The 17,728-nt window shown below is 33.4% G+C and overlaps 3 protein-coding genes and 1 pseudogene across 4 annotated transcripts; 1 reads left to right on the forward strand and 3 right to left on the reverse strand.

Moving 5' to 3' along the window:
- The first annotated feature begins 68 nt into the window (after window positions 1-68).
- On the forward strand, window positions 69-1,687 carry LOC147284194 (uncharacterized). The gene is made up of 2 exons (XM_086245156.1): window positions 69-483; window positions 576-1,687. Exons 1-2 carry the CDS (start codon window positions 69-71, stop codon window positions 1,622-1,624), a joined length of 1,464 nt encoding a protein of 487 aa, XP_086101282.1. The 3' UTR covers window positions 1,625-1,687.
- A 964-nt stretch (window positions 1,688-2,651) lies between these two features.
- LOC147284195 (uncharacterized) lies at window positions 2,652-9,318 on the reverse strand. The gene is made up of 11 exons (XM_086245663.1): window positions 9,261-9,318; window positions 6,765-7,612; window positions 6,545-6,682; window positions 6,285-6,461; window positions 5,697-5,876; window positions 4,241-5,325; window positions 4,042-4,105; window positions 3,873-3,959; window positions 3,540-3,770; window positions 3,098-3,336; window positions 2,652-3,020 (listed from the first exon to the last, which is right to left on the reverse strand). Exons 2-11 carry the CDS (start codon window positions 7,602-7,604, stop codon window positions 2,804-2,806), a joined length of 3,258 nt encoding a protein of 1,085 aa, XP_086101789.1. The 5' UTR covers window positions 7,605-7,612; window positions 9,261-9,318; the 3' UTR covers window positions 2,652-2,803.
- A 1,489-nt stretch (window positions 9,319-10,807) lies between these two features.
- Window positions 10,808-12,791, reverse strand: LOC147284196 (putative mannitol dehydrogenase). Its single transcript, XM_086242945.1, has 5 exons — window positions 12,694-12,791; window positions 12,393-12,506; window positions 11,431-11,944; window positions 11,188-11,341; window positions 10,808-11,013 (listed from the first exon to the last, which is right to left on the reverse strand). The coding sequence occupies exons 1-5, from the start codon at window positions 12,789-12,791 to the stop codon at window positions 10,808-10,810; spliced, it is 1,086 nt and encodes a 361-aa protein (XP_086099071.1).
- A 622-nt stretch (window positions 12,792-13,413) lies between these two features.
- LOC147284197 (putative mannitol dehydrogenase) lies at window positions 13,414-15,781 on the reverse strand (annotated as a pseudogene). Its single transcript, XR_015122357.1, has 4 exons — window positions 14,702-15,781; window positions 14,098-14,626; window positions 13,886-14,019; window positions 13,414-13,627 (listed from the first exon to the last, which is right to left on the reverse strand). The product of XR_015122357.1 is annotated as a putative mannitol dehydrogenase (transcript).
- Between the last annotated feature and the right edge of the window lie 1,947 nt (window positions 15,782-17,728).

The raw sequence follows: 17,728 nt of genomic DNA on the forward strand, positions 1-17,728 counted from the left end.
TTTTCTACATAAGAAAATTGCATAATGTTCATACTTGCTGCAGCCTCTTTCGTGACTCAAAAAATGGTATGATGAACAGTACTTTAATATGTTCAGTTTTTAAAGATCAGATTCGTAAAAATCCAGGGCTAAAACCAAAAGAAATTATTAATCAAATGAAGCAATATTATGGGATGGATGTGACTTACTATCAAGCATGGTTTGGCAAAGAGTTGGCTAAATTTGAGGAGCACGGATTTGACTCAAACTCATACAATGAGTTATGTTGGTATGCTGAGGCTGTGAAGTCAACAAATCCTGGGTCACATTGCTTTCTTGAGTTTAATCCATTGGACAATCGGTTTAAGAGGTTTTTCCTATGTTTTGGTGCTTGCATAGTTGGGTTCCCTTGGTGCTTGCCATTGCTTTTTCTTGATGCCACATTCTTAAAGAGTAAATACAAAGGAACTCTTCTCTATGCAACTGGGAAAAATGGAGACAAAGGTAAAGTTTTATATTATTACTTTTGAAAAATTAATTTTCCGTTCTGAATGTTAGTCACAGCTTATGATTTTTATGTTCTTTTCTGTTTTCAGGGTTTTTTCCTTTTGCTTTTGGCATTGTTGATTCAGAGAATAAAGATAATTGGAATTGGTTTATGGAACAACTTTCTCAAATTTTGCTACCACAACAGAGAATAATAACTTTTTTTTCTGATCGCCATGATGGTATTTTGGATGCTGTTTCCAATAAGTTTCCAGGGTGGCCTCACTCATATTGTCTTTATCATCTAGAACAGAATGTTAGCACCAAGTATGCAGGAACCCAAAATAAAGTATTGCGTGAACGTGTGACAGAGCTCTTTAAAAGATGTGCTTATGCTCCAACGGTAAGAGCTTTTGAGGATTGTAGGGAAGCTTTAATAAATGAGGGCCGTACTAAAATGCAGAAGTTTATGGACGATCTTCCTAAAGAAAACTTTGCAAATGCCCACTTTCAAGGTGAACGATATGGGGAGATGGCAAACAGTATTGCAGAATCATTTAACTTTTGGATTCTGGATTTTCGTGGACTGCCAGTGTTTCAAATGATAGAAGGTATTAGAAAGAAGCTAATGATGATGATGACTCAGAGGAGAACTGAATCTCAACGTTGGACTAGTTTACTTTGCCCGAATTTTGAGAAGAAGTGCAAGGAAAGTTTGGAGAAAGGTAGGCATTGGCGTGTTTGTCCTTCTGCTGATATGATTTATGAAGTGGATGGAGACTATTCTGTTAAGGTTGACTTGCAGAACAAAACATGTTCTTGTTGCTTATGGCAGATAGAGAAGTTTCCTTGTAGTCATGCACTTATTGTCATGCATTCTATTGGACATTCTGTTTATCAATATGTTGATCCATATTTTACTGCAGAATATTATAGGAGGGCTTATCAGCATTTAATTATGCCTATTCCTGATATTGAGAAGCATTTACATAATGATGGTGATGCTGGCATTGTTATTCTTCCTCCTATTTCTAAGAAGGCTCCCGGAAGACCCAAGTCAAGAAGGGGCAAATATGCTTTTGAAGGTTCAAAGAAGAGAAAGTGTGGTCGGTGTGGTAAAACTGGCCATAACAAGAGTACATGTAATGAAGTAATTTGATTTTGGTTGTGCAAAATGATGTGCAGTCACATTTGTTGCTAAAGTAGTTTTCTTACAATTTGTGTTTTCCGTAGTACATTTTTGAAACATGAAGGTTATTAATTCAATGAAGAATTGAATTCTTTTTAGTTGATTTTAAATATGTTTATATGTTTGTTGATGTTATATTTTCTTGTGTACTATATTGGTTTCTGCATAATATTTTTGAAAGACAGTCACAGCTTCACAGTTTTGATAGTTTCTTTGCATTTAAGGTTTGTGTGGGATTTAGAGTTTATATGATGTTGATGTTATATTTTCTTATATTTTTATGTTTATTAGATTTATATGTATATGGCAAAACATTAGAACTAAATAAGTATGCAATTCACATGAAATGCTTAAAACTCTTGAAAGTTTCTAAGCAACAGTCACAACTTTACGATTTTATAATTTCTTTGTAAGCAAGTTATGTAGGTAGTTTGAGTGTATGTTTTAGGATATATATGGTCGAGCTTAAGACTTAGGGTTTAGGTCTCGGGTTTTGGGCGAAGCCCAAAACCTGGGACCTAAACCCTAAGCCTTAAGCGAGAAACCAAGTAAGGAGTCGAATTTGAGGGTAAATGCCTAAGGTGTAGGGTATAGAATGATTTATTGAAAGGCATAAACCAAGTAAGCGAGAATGTTATTGAAAGGCAGTCACAACTTCACATATTAATTGTCAAGAATACTAATGTTAAGGTTTAGGTGTGCACTATTCTAGGATATAGAAACTTCGAAATCTAAGTCCCAGTCACATATTTATATTTGTATATTAGGATATAAAAAGTTAGAGTTTTCCTCTGTATGTCACATTTTTTGTGGCTGATCGTCAGTCACAGCTTTTGTGGCTGACCGTCAGTCACAGCTTTTGTGGTTGACTAGTCACAGCTATCTCCATGATAACATTTGAATATCTACCAACAAAACTCTATTGCAGTACATACATACAAATTTAACAAGTTTAAATGGTAATAAAATGAACATTATCCACCAAAGATAGCAGCACTCCAAGAAAGATTCAATACAAAGTATTCCAATACCTCAAAATATAACAAAAACTAGATTTGCAAATGTAGACTCCTAGTAATGAAGATGTTCCTAAAAACAGTGTAACTGTGTAAGTGCCTTTCTCAAAGCAACATGTTTCAGTTTCCCTTCTTAACGGAAGTCATCTTTTGTTTCATTCTGTGCCTTCTTTCTTTTAAATGAAGCTGATGTGATTGACTTTGATATCCAGCTACCTTCATGATTCAGGAATTCTGAAATTGTCTTGGCTCTGAACTCTATCACCGCTTCTTTTTCAAATTTCTTCTTTAAATCATGGCCTTTAGATAGTTCATCCATATAATAGATGACAAATATTCCACAATCTAATCTGCAAATCATATTTAAATATAAGCACAGGTTTCATTTTTTCACAAAATTGCAACTTCATGGAGAAAATACACTTACGAAGTTTGTTTTTGCTGTGCACATGTTTTGTCATGCTCAAAGTTGAATCTGCATAGTTTATTACAATGCCTATTGATCCATTTTATGGTATCAATTTCATCTGCGCTTAATGCTTCCCTTATTACAATGTATCCTTCTCCATCACCTGGTTGTGGAACTTTCTTCAATCTTAATCCTGTTTCGAGCATTTGCTTTCCATTTCTTTTGATCCCTCGCATCCAATCTTCAATAGCATCACACTGTTGGGCAATTATATATGTTAGTCACATCAATGCCTAATGGAACCAAAGTAAATTATAAAACAAAACTCATATTTGAAAAAGAGAGAGATATAGAAAAACATAAAATTACTTTGAAAAAGATGAAATGGCCAAACCAAACACTCAGAACTCAAGCAAGCATTGACAAATATAGAAAAGCATAAAATTAAATTCTTACTTACATAACTCTCAGCCATTTCTTTGCATTTGCCTGTTGATTTAAACTTCTTTTTCCTCAATGGATCATAATGAGTCCATTTTCTCTCTTCTTTGTCAAGTACAAGCAAAGTGTAGTGAAATTCATTTTCAAGAATGATTGGGAAGAATAGCTTTTTAGCTTTTCCAAACTTTTTCAACAGAGGGTCAAACACCATCAGACTCAAATTGGGTTCCTGCTTAGCTTCAACAAATCTCTGTAAGAAAAGAAAAGAAAAAAAAAAGCATCTGATTGTCAGTCACAACTGATTGTCAGTCACTTATATCAAAAAGTTGATCATTAAGAATTTTTTTATCACCCAACACAGTGTTGGCATATATTGTAAACTCTCATCTCCTGCTTTTTTGCTTCTCTCTTCCAATATTTGTATGAAGCAGTCAATAATCTTGCACATAGAAATAAAACAATATTAGTATATGATGAATAGATTATATATTAGTATACTTGATGGTTTTATTTTAACTTACATTGTCTCCAAGTGCGAGGTCTCTCACTACGTCCAAGACATCTTGCTTGCCAAGGCTTCCATATCTGCCTTCCTAGAATTTTGTCCCCATGTGGTTCAAAGTGCAAAAATGAGTAATTAGGTGATTAATGACTGTTTTTCAATCACAAAAACTAAATCATAATGAGTAAATGTGTTCACTTATATGAAGAACTTCTTACTTATTTGTACTATTCCAAAAATTTTTAATTAATTCCTTCTCAAATTGCAACAACTTCTTGAACACGTTGTATTTTCCCCATGTAATCTTTGTCTTCTTCTCTTCCTTTTTAACATCTTGTGTTTTCATTTCAGGAAAGACGGTAACCAGAGGAACTATATCACCACTTTGATGTACTTTTCTGGCCTTTTTTATTGGAGGAGTAGTTGACTTTAAATTGTAATCATATTCTTCCAACTCATTCTTCTTTCTTGCTCTTGTTTTCACTTTAGTTTTTAGTGAAGCCTCATCTGGAATTTGTCGTTCCTCAATTTCAGTCTCTTCTTCTTCTACTGCCTCATCCCAATCATCATCCATATATTCTGGTAATGATGATACAACAATTGCCCAATTTTCAGAATGCTTTGACATTAATTGTTCCGGCAATGGACTTTCGATTGGAAATTCTCCATTCTTGATCTTCTCATTTACTTTTCTGCCAACATCATCAGAAATTTGCTCTAGATTTGGATATTCATTCAGATTCACATCTTTCTCTGCTTCTTTAGCATTTTGGTTCTGTGATTGCACTAGAGGTCTTTCATTTCCTTTTTGTTCATGTTCTTCTCCGTTATTATCATCAAGAACTTGATTGACATCTTTGTCTCCTTCTTTATGAACTTGGTGCTGTGATGAGACTGAATTATCATCTACATCCCCTCCCAAAAGCACAATAATATTTTCCAAACCTTTCACCTTTTCATGCAAATTTTGATTCTTCAACTTTAAATCCAAGTTCTCATCTTCTAGTTCCTTCAGTCTCTTTAAAAGTGTTATGTATGATGATGTCTCTTCTTCATAATCAAGTGCAATATCAAATAGTTGTTTCACTTTCAGCTCTTGAATAGGAAAATCATGATTTCTCCAGGTAATGATTTCCTCTCGAGGTTTCCAATTCTTATTGTGCTGCATAGTTTGCTCAATGTGAGCCTCCATGAGCTTCACTATTTTCTCATATATGTCATCAGTTTCTTCAAATTCCTCAACTGTAGCATTGTATCCATCACTTTCACTTCCTTCTTTTCCCTTTTCATTTGATTTCTCTTTCTGCAAAATTTGAATTAAAAAACAAGCAAAACTACTGAGAACTTAAAATCCACATATAATAATGCAATCACACCTATCACTCAGAGCTCATCAATGTAACAATCACATATATGTTTACTCATATGTGAATGTGACAAAAAATTTGTATAATTCTGAATAATAGTCACAGTTTCTGAATAATAGTCACAGTTTATGAACAGTAGTCACAGTTTCTAAACAATAATTATAGGTTCTGAACAATAGTCACAGTCTAGAGAACCCACAGTCAAAGAGATGTCATTTGATTCTGAGCAAAAATATTGTAGAAGATTACTATTATCACTCTAATTGAAATTTCAAAGAACCTTTAAATAAGAGGAAATATACATTACCTTGCTTGCTATGTTTTCTTCTATTGCACTGTCATCACTGTCTTGATTATTGGAGTTTTCACCTAATTGTCCACCACTATGTCTTTCAAAATCTTCATCATCATATCCATCTGATTCCCCATCACTATTTTCTTCATGACTTTCTCTTGTTTCTTTTCCCTTTTGATTCAATTTATCCTTCTGCAGAATTTAATACAAAGTTAATACCTAATGAAATCAACATAAATCAGAAAACAAAACTCATATTTAAAAAAGAAAGAAAATTCATATTACAAGATTTCTAGTGATCCAAACTCATATATGTGACTGACATAAAACTTGTATGTTTCTGAATAGCAGTCACAGCTTCACATTCTTCTAATTGGTTTATATGTGAGTTTTGAGGATGAATTCTATGATTAACTAACTGTCTTACCATCATTTTCATTCACTAAGAACATTTTCTAACTTTGTGCAAGATAACACTCAGAAGTCAAGCAAACATTGACATATATAATGAAACTGTGAGTTTAATATTATAAGATCATATTTCCCTAATATACATTACAAACTTAACTAAATGGGTAGTTAAAGTTAAATATACATTACCATGCTTGCTAATGTTTCTTCTCTTGCATTGTCATCATCATGTCCATCTTGATTAGAATCCTCATCAGTATTTGTGTCTTCTTCTCCATTATTGTCATCAGAATCATTATCATAATCACCATATTCTTCATAATTTTCAGAAGAAGTGTCATCATTCTGGTTTTCAATGATCGAGTCCTGCCAATTGTTATTAAATATACATATTAGTATTTAGTGAATAAAATTTGAACTTCAAATAGTAATCAGTTTTATGATATTACAGCTATTGCTTTATCATCGTAAATATCAAGACTTGAGTGCAAGCTTGGCAAACTCCACTTCACAAAATTTGGTGTCTTCTTTTCATGTCCTGGAATTGTGCTCTTATTTCCAATTTCAGTCTTTTGACATATCATGTACTGCATATTTAAAAAAAAAATATATCATAAAGAAAAATATTCAAACTGTGACTAACTGTCAGTTTATGATGTTGTGACTTACCAGTATCAACACAACACAACCATTAACATTTCCAAGAGCTTGTTCTCTTGATTTTCTTCTTCTTTCTTTACTTCTCATTGACTTGTAAAGACAATTTCGAACTGCTTTAGCCCAAGAATATTTTGAAAGTTGGCTTAAATTCTCACAATACTTCATTGGTTTCCAACATATAGTTTGACTTGAGTTGCTGAAAAGAACTTGGTTGAATAAGATGCACAAAATCAATCTGACAACATCTTTGTCATAATCTTCATCATCACCTTCTCTGTTTTTCTTTTTGTCCTTTGCTTCTACATCTTTTGTTGCTGTTCTCACCTTCTTTCTCTGTGTTTTGTGTTTTGTGGCAGCATCAAATGCATCTTGAAGTGCAGTATACAATGATGCAAGAGTTGGCCGTTTAGTTGACTTAAAATACCTATCAAGAAATGATGACTCGTGCCTCCTTTCAGATCTGAGCTTTGGTAGTTTCCCCTCTACTGGTAGGCCAAATATGCTAGAGACATCTTTTGCTCTTAACTTCAAATGTTTCTTTTGAAAGCAGAGTCTGTTTGTTTGTGCATCAAAAGATTTTAATAACCTTTCAATATCCGTATCCGACTTCCACAAAAACTTATTGTTCATCAAGCCATTGTAAAATGGTTTTATAAAACTCCAAAATGGTGTCTCTTTCAATAGTTTAATCTGCCTTGCTGTTAACTTTTCCTTGATTGCATCCATTTTCTTTAAGAAAGAAACCATGTTACATCTAAATTGTCTAGAAGAAGGTCTTGTCCTTACGATCTTTATATCTTTACTTTTCCCTCTTTTTCTTTTTTGTTCTGTACTTTTTCTTTTTTCCATTTTCACACCTGAAAAAACAAATTTCACTAAATTTAAAAGAAAATATATATATGCTAAACTTATTAGATTCAATTTGTAAACTAAAACTAGATATGAACCATATCCTTACAGTAGAAGCTTACCACATTCATCACATTAACATAAATCTTCAAAATTAAATTTGGACTTTCATTGTCAGTCACAGGTTTAGGATTGGCTTTTAATACACCTAATTCTGCTAGTTTGGGTTTGTTTTTTCATGTCAGTCACAATTAAATTCAATCTCTACATTATAACTAGAGCTTAACCATATCCTTAGAGTGCAAATGTGTGATTGTCATGCATCTACAATGTTTTAAATTACAACACTAATCACAACACTCATATTAAAAAAGAAGCAAAACTTATATTAATGAAACAACCACTAAAGTAAGAAAATTAACCTTTAAGACGAATGTTTATTAAGATTTCCAGTGTTCTTTAAGGAAATACCTAAACCAAATGCAAAAAGTGTAAATTAGAAAAGAAAACTTATATCAGACAAAATAAACAAAACTCATATTTCAAGATTAACAGTGCTCAAACTTATATATATGAACAACAGTCACAGCTTAGATTTCCAGAAATTCAAATTTACATATGTCACTCTAACATAAAATGAGTATGGTTCTGAACAACAGTCACAGGTTAGATTTCCAGAAATTCAAATTTACATATGTCACTCTAACATAAAATCACTATGGTTCTGAACAACAGTCACAGGTTAGATTTCCAGAGATTCAAACTTACATATGTCACTCTAACATAAAATCACTATGGTTCTGAACAACAGTCACAGGTTAGATTTCCAGAAATTCAAACTTACATATGTCACTCTAACATAAAATCACTATGGTTCTCAACAACAGTCACAGGTTAGATTTCCAGAAATTCAAACTTACATATGTCACTCTAACATAAAATCACTATGGTTCTGAACAACAGTCACAGGTTAGATTTCCAGACATTCAAACTTACATATGTCACTCTAACATAAAATCACTAGATTTCCAGACATTCAAACTTACATATGTCACTCTAACATAAAATCACTATGGTTCTGAACAACAGTCACAGGTTAGATTTCCAGACATTCAAACTTACATATGTCACTCTAACATAAAATCACTATGGTTCTGAACAACAGTCACAGGTTACATTTCCAGAGATTCAAACTTACATATGTCACTCTAACATAAAATCACTATGGTTCTGAACAACAGTCACAGGTTACATTTCCAGAAATTCAAACTTAGATATGTCACTCTAACATAAAATCACTATGGTTCTCAACAACAGCCACAGGTTAGATTTCCAGAAATTCAAACTTAAAATAGACTACTAACTAATAAACAACCAAAATCATGTAAATAAATTACAAATTAAAAAAAAAACTTAGAGACGAACCATATTTTGGATCCAAATTATACATGAAAAACTAATTTACCAAAATAATGAAACAGAACTTCCAAAGTTTTTCAAACCCAAACTCACAACTATATTTTGGACTCAGATTCTTCATATTTTTGGGTATTTCTTTCTTGAATCCAAATGTAATAGCGTTAGAGTTTAGATTCAGAAACTCTAACTTCAAACATGAAAACTAAATAAATCAAAATCAAAAATAAAGAAATTCACCTCAGGTAGCTTCGTGTTGACTCAGGCGTGATGAATCAATAGCTTCGTTGAAAGAAATCTACGAAAGAGTGAGTGACGAAAGTAACGAGATTGAGTCGTGCGTGAGTGTTACTGAAAGTTCTAGAGTGAAAACAGTTTTTGAGTGAGTGAAGTTTTGGCGTGTGTGTGACTGAGTAAAAGATGTGTGGGTTATGAGATTCTGTGGGCCTATCTATATTGGATTTTAGTGTATTATTGGGTTATGAGATTTTGTGGGCCCATCTGTATTGGATTTTAGTGTATTAATCCAAATGAAACAAACGTAATTTTTAATAGGGCAAATCTGTAAATAACATGATAACTGAATGTATTTATGTATTGAGACTCTTTGAAAAGTCAACTGGTACCTAAACCAAAATCTAATTATATTTTGGTAGTTAAACTAAAACTTTATTAAACTTTAGTAGTTATAATGAAAGGACCTTTATATATATTATATATAAATAGAAAAGTGCATGTGCACCCACATTATTAAATATAACTTTAAAATTTTAGACAAATTAATTAAATACAGGACTTAAACTCTAACATCCAACCCCCATAAGCCTCATTTAATTTACACCCTAGACGAGTATGAGGTGGATTCATCAACCAAAAATAAGCCATTTTTGTTGATTTCTGTTAAATTCTTAAGTTTGAAATTTAAGTTTTGTTGATGGCTTAAAATATGAAATTTAATAAATGCCTCAAATTTAATTTATTTCCATTAATTATTTACTTTAAATGGCAAAATAGATCTTGTGTTGTTGACGTGTAAAATAATGAGGGTCAATCTAATATCAAAATTATATGGGCCTAACCTAAAATTGCATGGTCAAAATGGCGCTACATCTAAGAACCCCTAAGGGGGAGAATTTGACAAAAATGCCCCTAAAAAAGGGATAAGGTGCACATGAACAATGATAATTTCTTGAGTCGGCCGTGTACCTAATCACATGTATCGTACGATTACTTGATTATTTTAAAAATTCTAAACTTTACTTGAAATACACACATGTCAGTATATATTATTGGAAGTCGCACCGTACGTGTGTCACGACTGCCATAGTAAAGAATCTCTTCATGATCAATAAATTTTGATGGAAATATTTATGGATTTAAAGTTTAGAGACCAAAGTTTGCGACTTACATTAATTGATTAGGCACCGAAACCACAATGATGTACGGTTCTAAATTATTAGGGTCACATTGAGTGACTTTAAAGTTTTAAGACCACATTCACGATCGAGTCATAGTTCAAAGTTCATTACAATATATCTTCTTGTGGCTCAACTATAGAATTGTAAAAAGGGCAGACCAAAACCTCATCTGAAATTAAATTCTCAAATCAAGAAATCATTTTGGGTACTTATTTATTAAAAAAGATCCTATAACATGCATATATGGTGCTTATGATGTGAAGAATGTTCACAAAACAGATAGCAAGCAACAAAATTTGAGACTACAAAAAATCAAACACAATTTCTATCCTCATCATGCCATTAATTATTTAGTCTGGGGGGCAAAATTTAAGAGGGAGGCTTTAATGTCTTTCCAATATCAATGACAAATCGGTATCTGACATCTGCTTTGGCAAGGCGCTCCATGGCCTTGTTCAAATAATCAATAGGGACAACTTCGATGTCAGCTGTTATGTTGTGCTTGCCTGCAAAATCAATCATCTCTTGTGTCTCCTTTAAACCTCCTATACAACTTCCAGCTACTACCTTCCTCCCTGTTCCAGAATACACAGTTAATACAAAATCATCCAATTCAATTGCCCAGCCAGCTATGAATGTACGTCCTTTCAATCATTTCTAAGTTGTTGTGTTTATTCTCTGAAAAAACAACAACTCATGTATAATTTTCTTTTATAAATTCAACCGATTGACAGAAGCGATATGCTTACCCATAACTAAAGCAAAAGCGGGAAGCTCAAGAGGCTTTTCTGGGAGACCAACCAAAACAAGCTTTCCATTAGACTTCAACAAACCAAGTAAAGGCGGAAGCGGGTGCATTGCAGAAACCGTGTCAATGATACCATCCATTGTGCCCATGGCAGCCTACAAAATCAACAAAACAACGTACACATGTGACATTAATCTACTTAATTAAAGTGATTAAGGAAATTTGTTCATACAAAATTAATCACCTTCATCTGATCTTGGTCACGGCTGACCAAAAATGAATCGGCATGGAGATTTTGAATAGCTTCCTCCTTTTTATTTTGGGAGGTACTGATGACTGTAACCTTAACACCCATAGCCTTGGCAAACTTGACAGCCACATGGCCTAGACCACCCAAACCAACCACACCCACATGCATACCTGGTTTGTCAAGTCCAAAATATCTCAGGGGACTGTAAGTGGTAATCCCAGCACATAGCAGAGGAGCAGCGCCATCAAGTGGAAGGTTGTCTGGAATACGGATTACATAGTGCTCGTCGGCCACCATGAAGTCGGAGTAACCTCCATATGTCATGGTTCCGTCATGGTACTTGGCATTATAGGTGAGTATCCATTTGAGGCAGTGATTCTCAAGATTGTCTGCACAATTCTCACAAGAATGGCAAGCTCCCACCAAGCATCCAACACCTACCTTATCTCCAACCTTCATTTTTTCTACTTTGCTCCCTACCTCTGTCACTTCACCAACTATCTCATGTCTGCATTTCTTGCCCAATATATAAATTCACATTTGATTAAATACTAAACTACTGCAAAAGCCCGAAAACTTTTAAAGACACTCAAAAGTGAGCGTGTATAGTTTTTTAATATATAAGGAAACCAATGACGCCTGCGTTGCAATAGCACCAATCGATGGGCTTATAATACGTGTGTATTTAGGTATGATTTAGTAGATTTTAGGAGATTTATGAGTTTTAAGATTTAGATTTTTATTTTTTTGGTTAGAAATATAAGTATAACTACATTGCAAAAAAAAAAAAATGTAAAAAAAATGTAATTCCGATCCGCACAATTTTTGTCTTAGTTTTTGGTTATCTCTTAGTTTTTTTGGTCGAAAACTCTTAGTTAAATGCATATATAAGGTTAATGGCCAAAAAAAAAAATTGCATATATAAGGTTAAGTTGCATATTGATATGACTACATACCCGGGAAGAAGAGGAAAGGTAGAATTCCCCCATTCATTCTTGATCGCGTGAAGGTCCGAATGGCAGATCCCACAATACAATACTTTGAACGCCACATCTTTCTCTCCCGTTTGCCTGCAACAAAATTGGTTTGATTTTAAATTATTAAATCACTTTTATTCTTTTCAAGTTCTTCAATGTCGATCATTGTATTTCATACGAAGCAAACGTTACAATTCCTAGTTTTGAAAGAGAGCGGTAAATAAATCAAACAAGAATTGGGTGGAGATCGAAGATGGAATAATTAATCCTAATTAATAACCTTCTTGAGAATTTGAAGGGAGAGAGAACACCAGATGAATCTCTGGCAGCCCATCCAAAGGCCTTCTTGGGGTGTTCGTCTTCTGGAGATTTCGCCATTTAATTTCTCACCCAACTAAAGTGAACATGAAACCTTAAAAGAGTGAGGGTAGTGAGCAGAGAGAGAGAGATGGTGGGGGTAGCAAGTAGCAGCTACCAAATATTGTGAAGTGCTAGTCTTTAGGGTACGTGTTTAATTTCGCTAATGGAAAGTCAAAGAGGGCTAGCCATTCACATAACCCACCCCACTATCGTGGCTATTTTTTTGGTATGAGTTCTGACCTTATATCACCTTAGGCAAAACATGTTATTAAGGTCAAAGAAAACTTATGTTTATTTAAAAGCCAAATAAATCACCACAATATATTCAAGTTCACATTGTGGAAAGGTCACCAGTCACCGCGCGTGTGCGTATGGTAGATCAAACAGATCGATATTAGATGGGAGGAGAGATATATAGAAGGCCCGGGAGGGAAAAATAGAAAGAGAGGAGAGTTATCCGAAATTTAATTCTCAAAATCCATCTTATATATCACATGCATCATGCATGGTGTTTGTGATGTGACGAAATGTTCAAAAAAACAGATAGCAAAGAACAAAATTAATTTGAGACTACCTATATATAAAAATCAAATACAATTCCACATGTATCCAATGCTTAATTTAGTTTGGGAAGAAATATTTAAGGGGTAGGCTTCAATGTCTTTCCAATGTCAATGACAAATCGATATCTTACATCTGCTTTGGCAAGACGCTCTATGGCAGTGTTCAAATAATCAATTGGGATAACTTCGATCGATGTCAGCTGTTATGTTGTGCTTGGCAGCAAAATCAATCATCTCTTGTGCCTCCTTCAAACCTCCGATATATGCAACTACCAGCTACTATCTTCCTTCCTATAATTGCAGAACAAATAGTTGTTATACACAATCCATCTCAAAATTCACAGCCAGAAGGATAAGATGTGAATGTCAACAGGTAAAAGCCAACTTTCTGAATAAATAATTAGCTATACAAGGGTATATAATCTTTTCTCTTTCCAAGTACTTGTGTTTATTCTCTAATGAAACAATCCTAATTTTCTACTATTCAACAATTCAACCAAATGGTAAGAGTAAGTAATGATAGAGGTGAGTTCTCTGTCATATGCTTACCCATGATCAAAGGAAAATTTGGAAGCTCAAGAGGCTTGTCTGGTACACAACCATAACAAGCTTTCCATGAGCCTTCAACAAACCGAGCAAAGGCATGAGAGGGTGGACTGCAGAAACCGTGTCAATAATACCATCTAAACAGTAAACAACAAAATGTTGGGTCACCCTACACACATGACATTAATCTAGCTACTTAAATTCAATATGGAAACTTGTTCAAATAATCACCTGCATCTGATCTTGGTCACGACTGACCAAAAATGCATCTGAGTCGTTGGATTGCTTCCTCCTTCTTATTAGGGGAAGTACTGATCACAGTAACCTTAACCCCCATGGCCTTCGCAAACTTCACGGCCACATGCATGGCCTCGACCACCTAGGCCGACTACACCCACATGCATACCAGGTTTGTCAAGTCCATAATATTTCAAGGGGCTGTAAGTTGTAATCCCGGCACATAGCAGAGGAGCAGCACCATCAAGAGGTAGGTTGTTTGGAACACGGACTACGTAGTGCTCGTCGGCCACCATGATGTCAGAGTAACCTCCATATGCGGTGGTTCCGTCATGGTGCTTGGCACCATATGTGAGTATCAGTTTGGGGCAGTAATTCTCAACATTGTTAGCACAACTATCACAAGATCCGCAAGCTCCCACCAAGCACCCAACGCCTACCCTATCTCCAACCTTGAATTTTTGTACTTTGCTCCTAACCTCTTTCACTTCACCAACAAACTCATGCCTGCATGCATAGCCCAATTGACATTTCTAAGTTAGTTGTTAATAAGTGGTAGACAATATATAACTATATACGTACCCTGAAACCATAGGATAGATAGTATTGCCCCAGTCATTCGTGATCGAGTGAAGGTCCGAGTGGCAGATTCCACAGTATAATACTTTGAATGCCACATCTTTCTCTCCCGTTTCCCTGCAATCAAATCAGTACAATAAGATTATATATATGTCGCGTGACATGAGTTGAACACATTGACCACTTATATTGAGTAATGAACATGAGTGGTCATTGGGTCTGACACATAGATTGTCTTTTGATACCATAAAGAAATTAGTGCATAAACAACAAAAAGCCAATTGGTAATTGGTGGACATTGAAACTATGAACGTACATTATATATTATAAGGCATGATTTCACATTTTCAACATGGGATGCGCTCTCAACATTATATATATGAAGATAAACGAAACAAGTTTAATTGGTTCACGCATGCTACTGAGGCATGAACAACATAAGCCAAATGGATATTGATTTAAATTTAATCTTTTTTATTCATCTTCTTCAACTTCATTGTATTTCCTAAGAACCAAAAGTTAGGCAAATTTTGGTTTGAAAAGAAGACGATAAATGAATCAAACAAGAATTGTATGGAGAAGATGCATGGAATAATTAATAACCTTCTTGAAAATATCAAGGGAGACAGAATACCAGATGAATCTTTGGCAGCCCATCCAAAGGCCTTCTTGTGGTGTTCTTGGTCTCTAGATTTCGCCATTTACTTTCTTGTAAGTATATAACATGCACCATCTAATTAAAGTGAATTTTCAACCTTTTATATATATATGCATAGAGAGTGATATGGTGAGGGTGGGGAACTAGCAATTGTGAAGTGCTAGTCTTTAGGGAGTCTAATGGAAAGTCAAAGAGGGCCGTTCACATAATCCAACTTCGATCCTTGACTTTTTTTCTGGTCTGAATCAACTTTTTGGTTTTCAACCAAGAAAAAATAATTGCTATTTTGTGTGACAACCTTAACACATCTGATGGAAAATGCTATTTTTGTGTGACACATCTATATAGCTAAGATATTAATTAAATTTAGTAAAATGTAATGAGAAATTTGGAAAGCTAATTCATTTTGATTGTCATTAAAGATTTTTAACTCTTTTTTTTTAATATTTTGAAATTTAACCTTCGAGTAGCGTTCGAGCTCCCATCAAGAAGTGCTCAAACCTCCCTCGAGTAGTGCACAAGGGGTGTTTGAGCACTTTTCAAAAAAGTTCGAACATTACTCAAGAGCTAAAATTTTTAAAAATTAAAAAAAAAGGTTAAAAATCTTTATTTTACTTTAATTTAGATTAATTTTTTAAATTTCTCATATTGAATCTCCCAAAATTTGACGTTTTCAAAAACAAATATCATTTATTGTTGTGCCAAATTTGTAAGAGACGAATGCACTTTATTGACACACGTAGTAAGAGTTTGAATTTTGCTCTCCCCTCCCCCGAATCAAACAAAGAAAGGAGGAATCTCACATGAAACCATATAAGGATTGATTGCACTACAGTCCAAAAAACATCGGGCCTTGACAACAATGACGAGGATTTGAATAATTGTAAGCCTTGACAAGTACACTGACAATTTTTTTGGGGAAATATTGTTCTAATTTTGTTTATGGGTGAGTGTGGGTTGTACTGAGTTTTGGATTTCCAAAATCGAAACACATGTTTAATAAATTTTCAGAAAAATTTCATCAAAATTATCGAAATTTTCATAATTTTTATTTGCTCCAACTTTAGAAATTAACAAAAAATAGCTCGAGACTCCAAATAATTCACTGAAAAATTCTACAAACTTGTATTGATGAGTACTAATTTCCTATAACCTCAAAATAGTCAAATTGCTTTCAAAAAAAAATTATGAAAAATCCAACTCTTATAATTTAATTCTGAAAAACTAATAATCGCTAAATTCTTGAATTTTTATTTTCTAAAATTAATTTTCATACAACTAAACTCTAGAACCACAACCAAAGGTCTAAATTAGTTAAAATAAATTTAAAGAAATTTCTAATTCCTTTAAACAAACCTTAAAAAAAATTTAAAAAATTTAAGTAACAAAATTACCATAAGCCAAAATTTGAGTTGTTACACTTAGTGAAGACAAAGCTTGGCTAGGTGAGAGGCACGGGGAAAAAGGAAGGAAAGATTAAAAAAAAAAAAAATGACTGAAGAGAGAGGTACGGGGAAAAAAAGTAAGAAAAAAAAATGAGGGGAGGTTTGTGGCCTTTGGGCAATTGGAAAGAAAAAAAAAGGTTTGAAATTTCGTTTAGTTATTTTAAACTTTAAACTTTAATACGTTTCTATATAAAAAAATAATTAAAATATCCTAAAGAGCCTAAAACCTAATATCCTAAAGAATATAGAGTATATAGGGTTTAATGTATAGATTATAAAATATAAAGAGTAATATGGTATATATATATATAGAATATATAGAGTATTAGGATTTAGATTTTAATATATAATTAAATTATACAGTATAAAAAAATATTAATTTTGTTTATTCATTATACTAATTTTATTAAATAGTATTTGATCCAGCGCGCATTATATTCATCTTATATCACATAAAACTTGTTATATAATTTAATTTTTTCAATATTTTTTATCAATTTAGTAGATAATATGTTAAATAAACATATGGTAAAGTTTTATTAAAAAATTTCATATTTTGATAGCAATTTCCGTTGTTTCCGTCTAATTTTTGTCGAAATTTAAAAATCTTCAAAATTTCTTCGAAATTCGAAATTGAATTTCTTGAGTATGCCCCATTGAAATATTGTGTCAAAACTTATGTCAAAAATAAAATATCATGAATCTACCCCTAGTAACTTGTTACTCTGCCCATTTTCCTTAAATAAAATAGCATGGGATGGATATATGGGATGAAAACACATAAGCCAAGTTCAAGTTTTCACATGAGCTTAAAAACATGTTACTTCTCCTCAAAAAAAACATGTTACTCTGCCCATGTTCCATAAGAAGAGAGAGGCCTCCAACCCTCTTGTGGCTCACACCTTGAACAGAAGAATTACAAATTAA

Source organism: Dryas octopetala, chromosome 5 (assembly GCF_963921425.1).
Source record: "Dryas octopetala chromosome 5, drDryOcto1.1, whole genome shotgun sequence".
NCBI lineage: Eukaryota > Viridiplantae > Streptophyta > Magnoliopsida > Rosales > Rosaceae > Dryas > Dryas octopetala.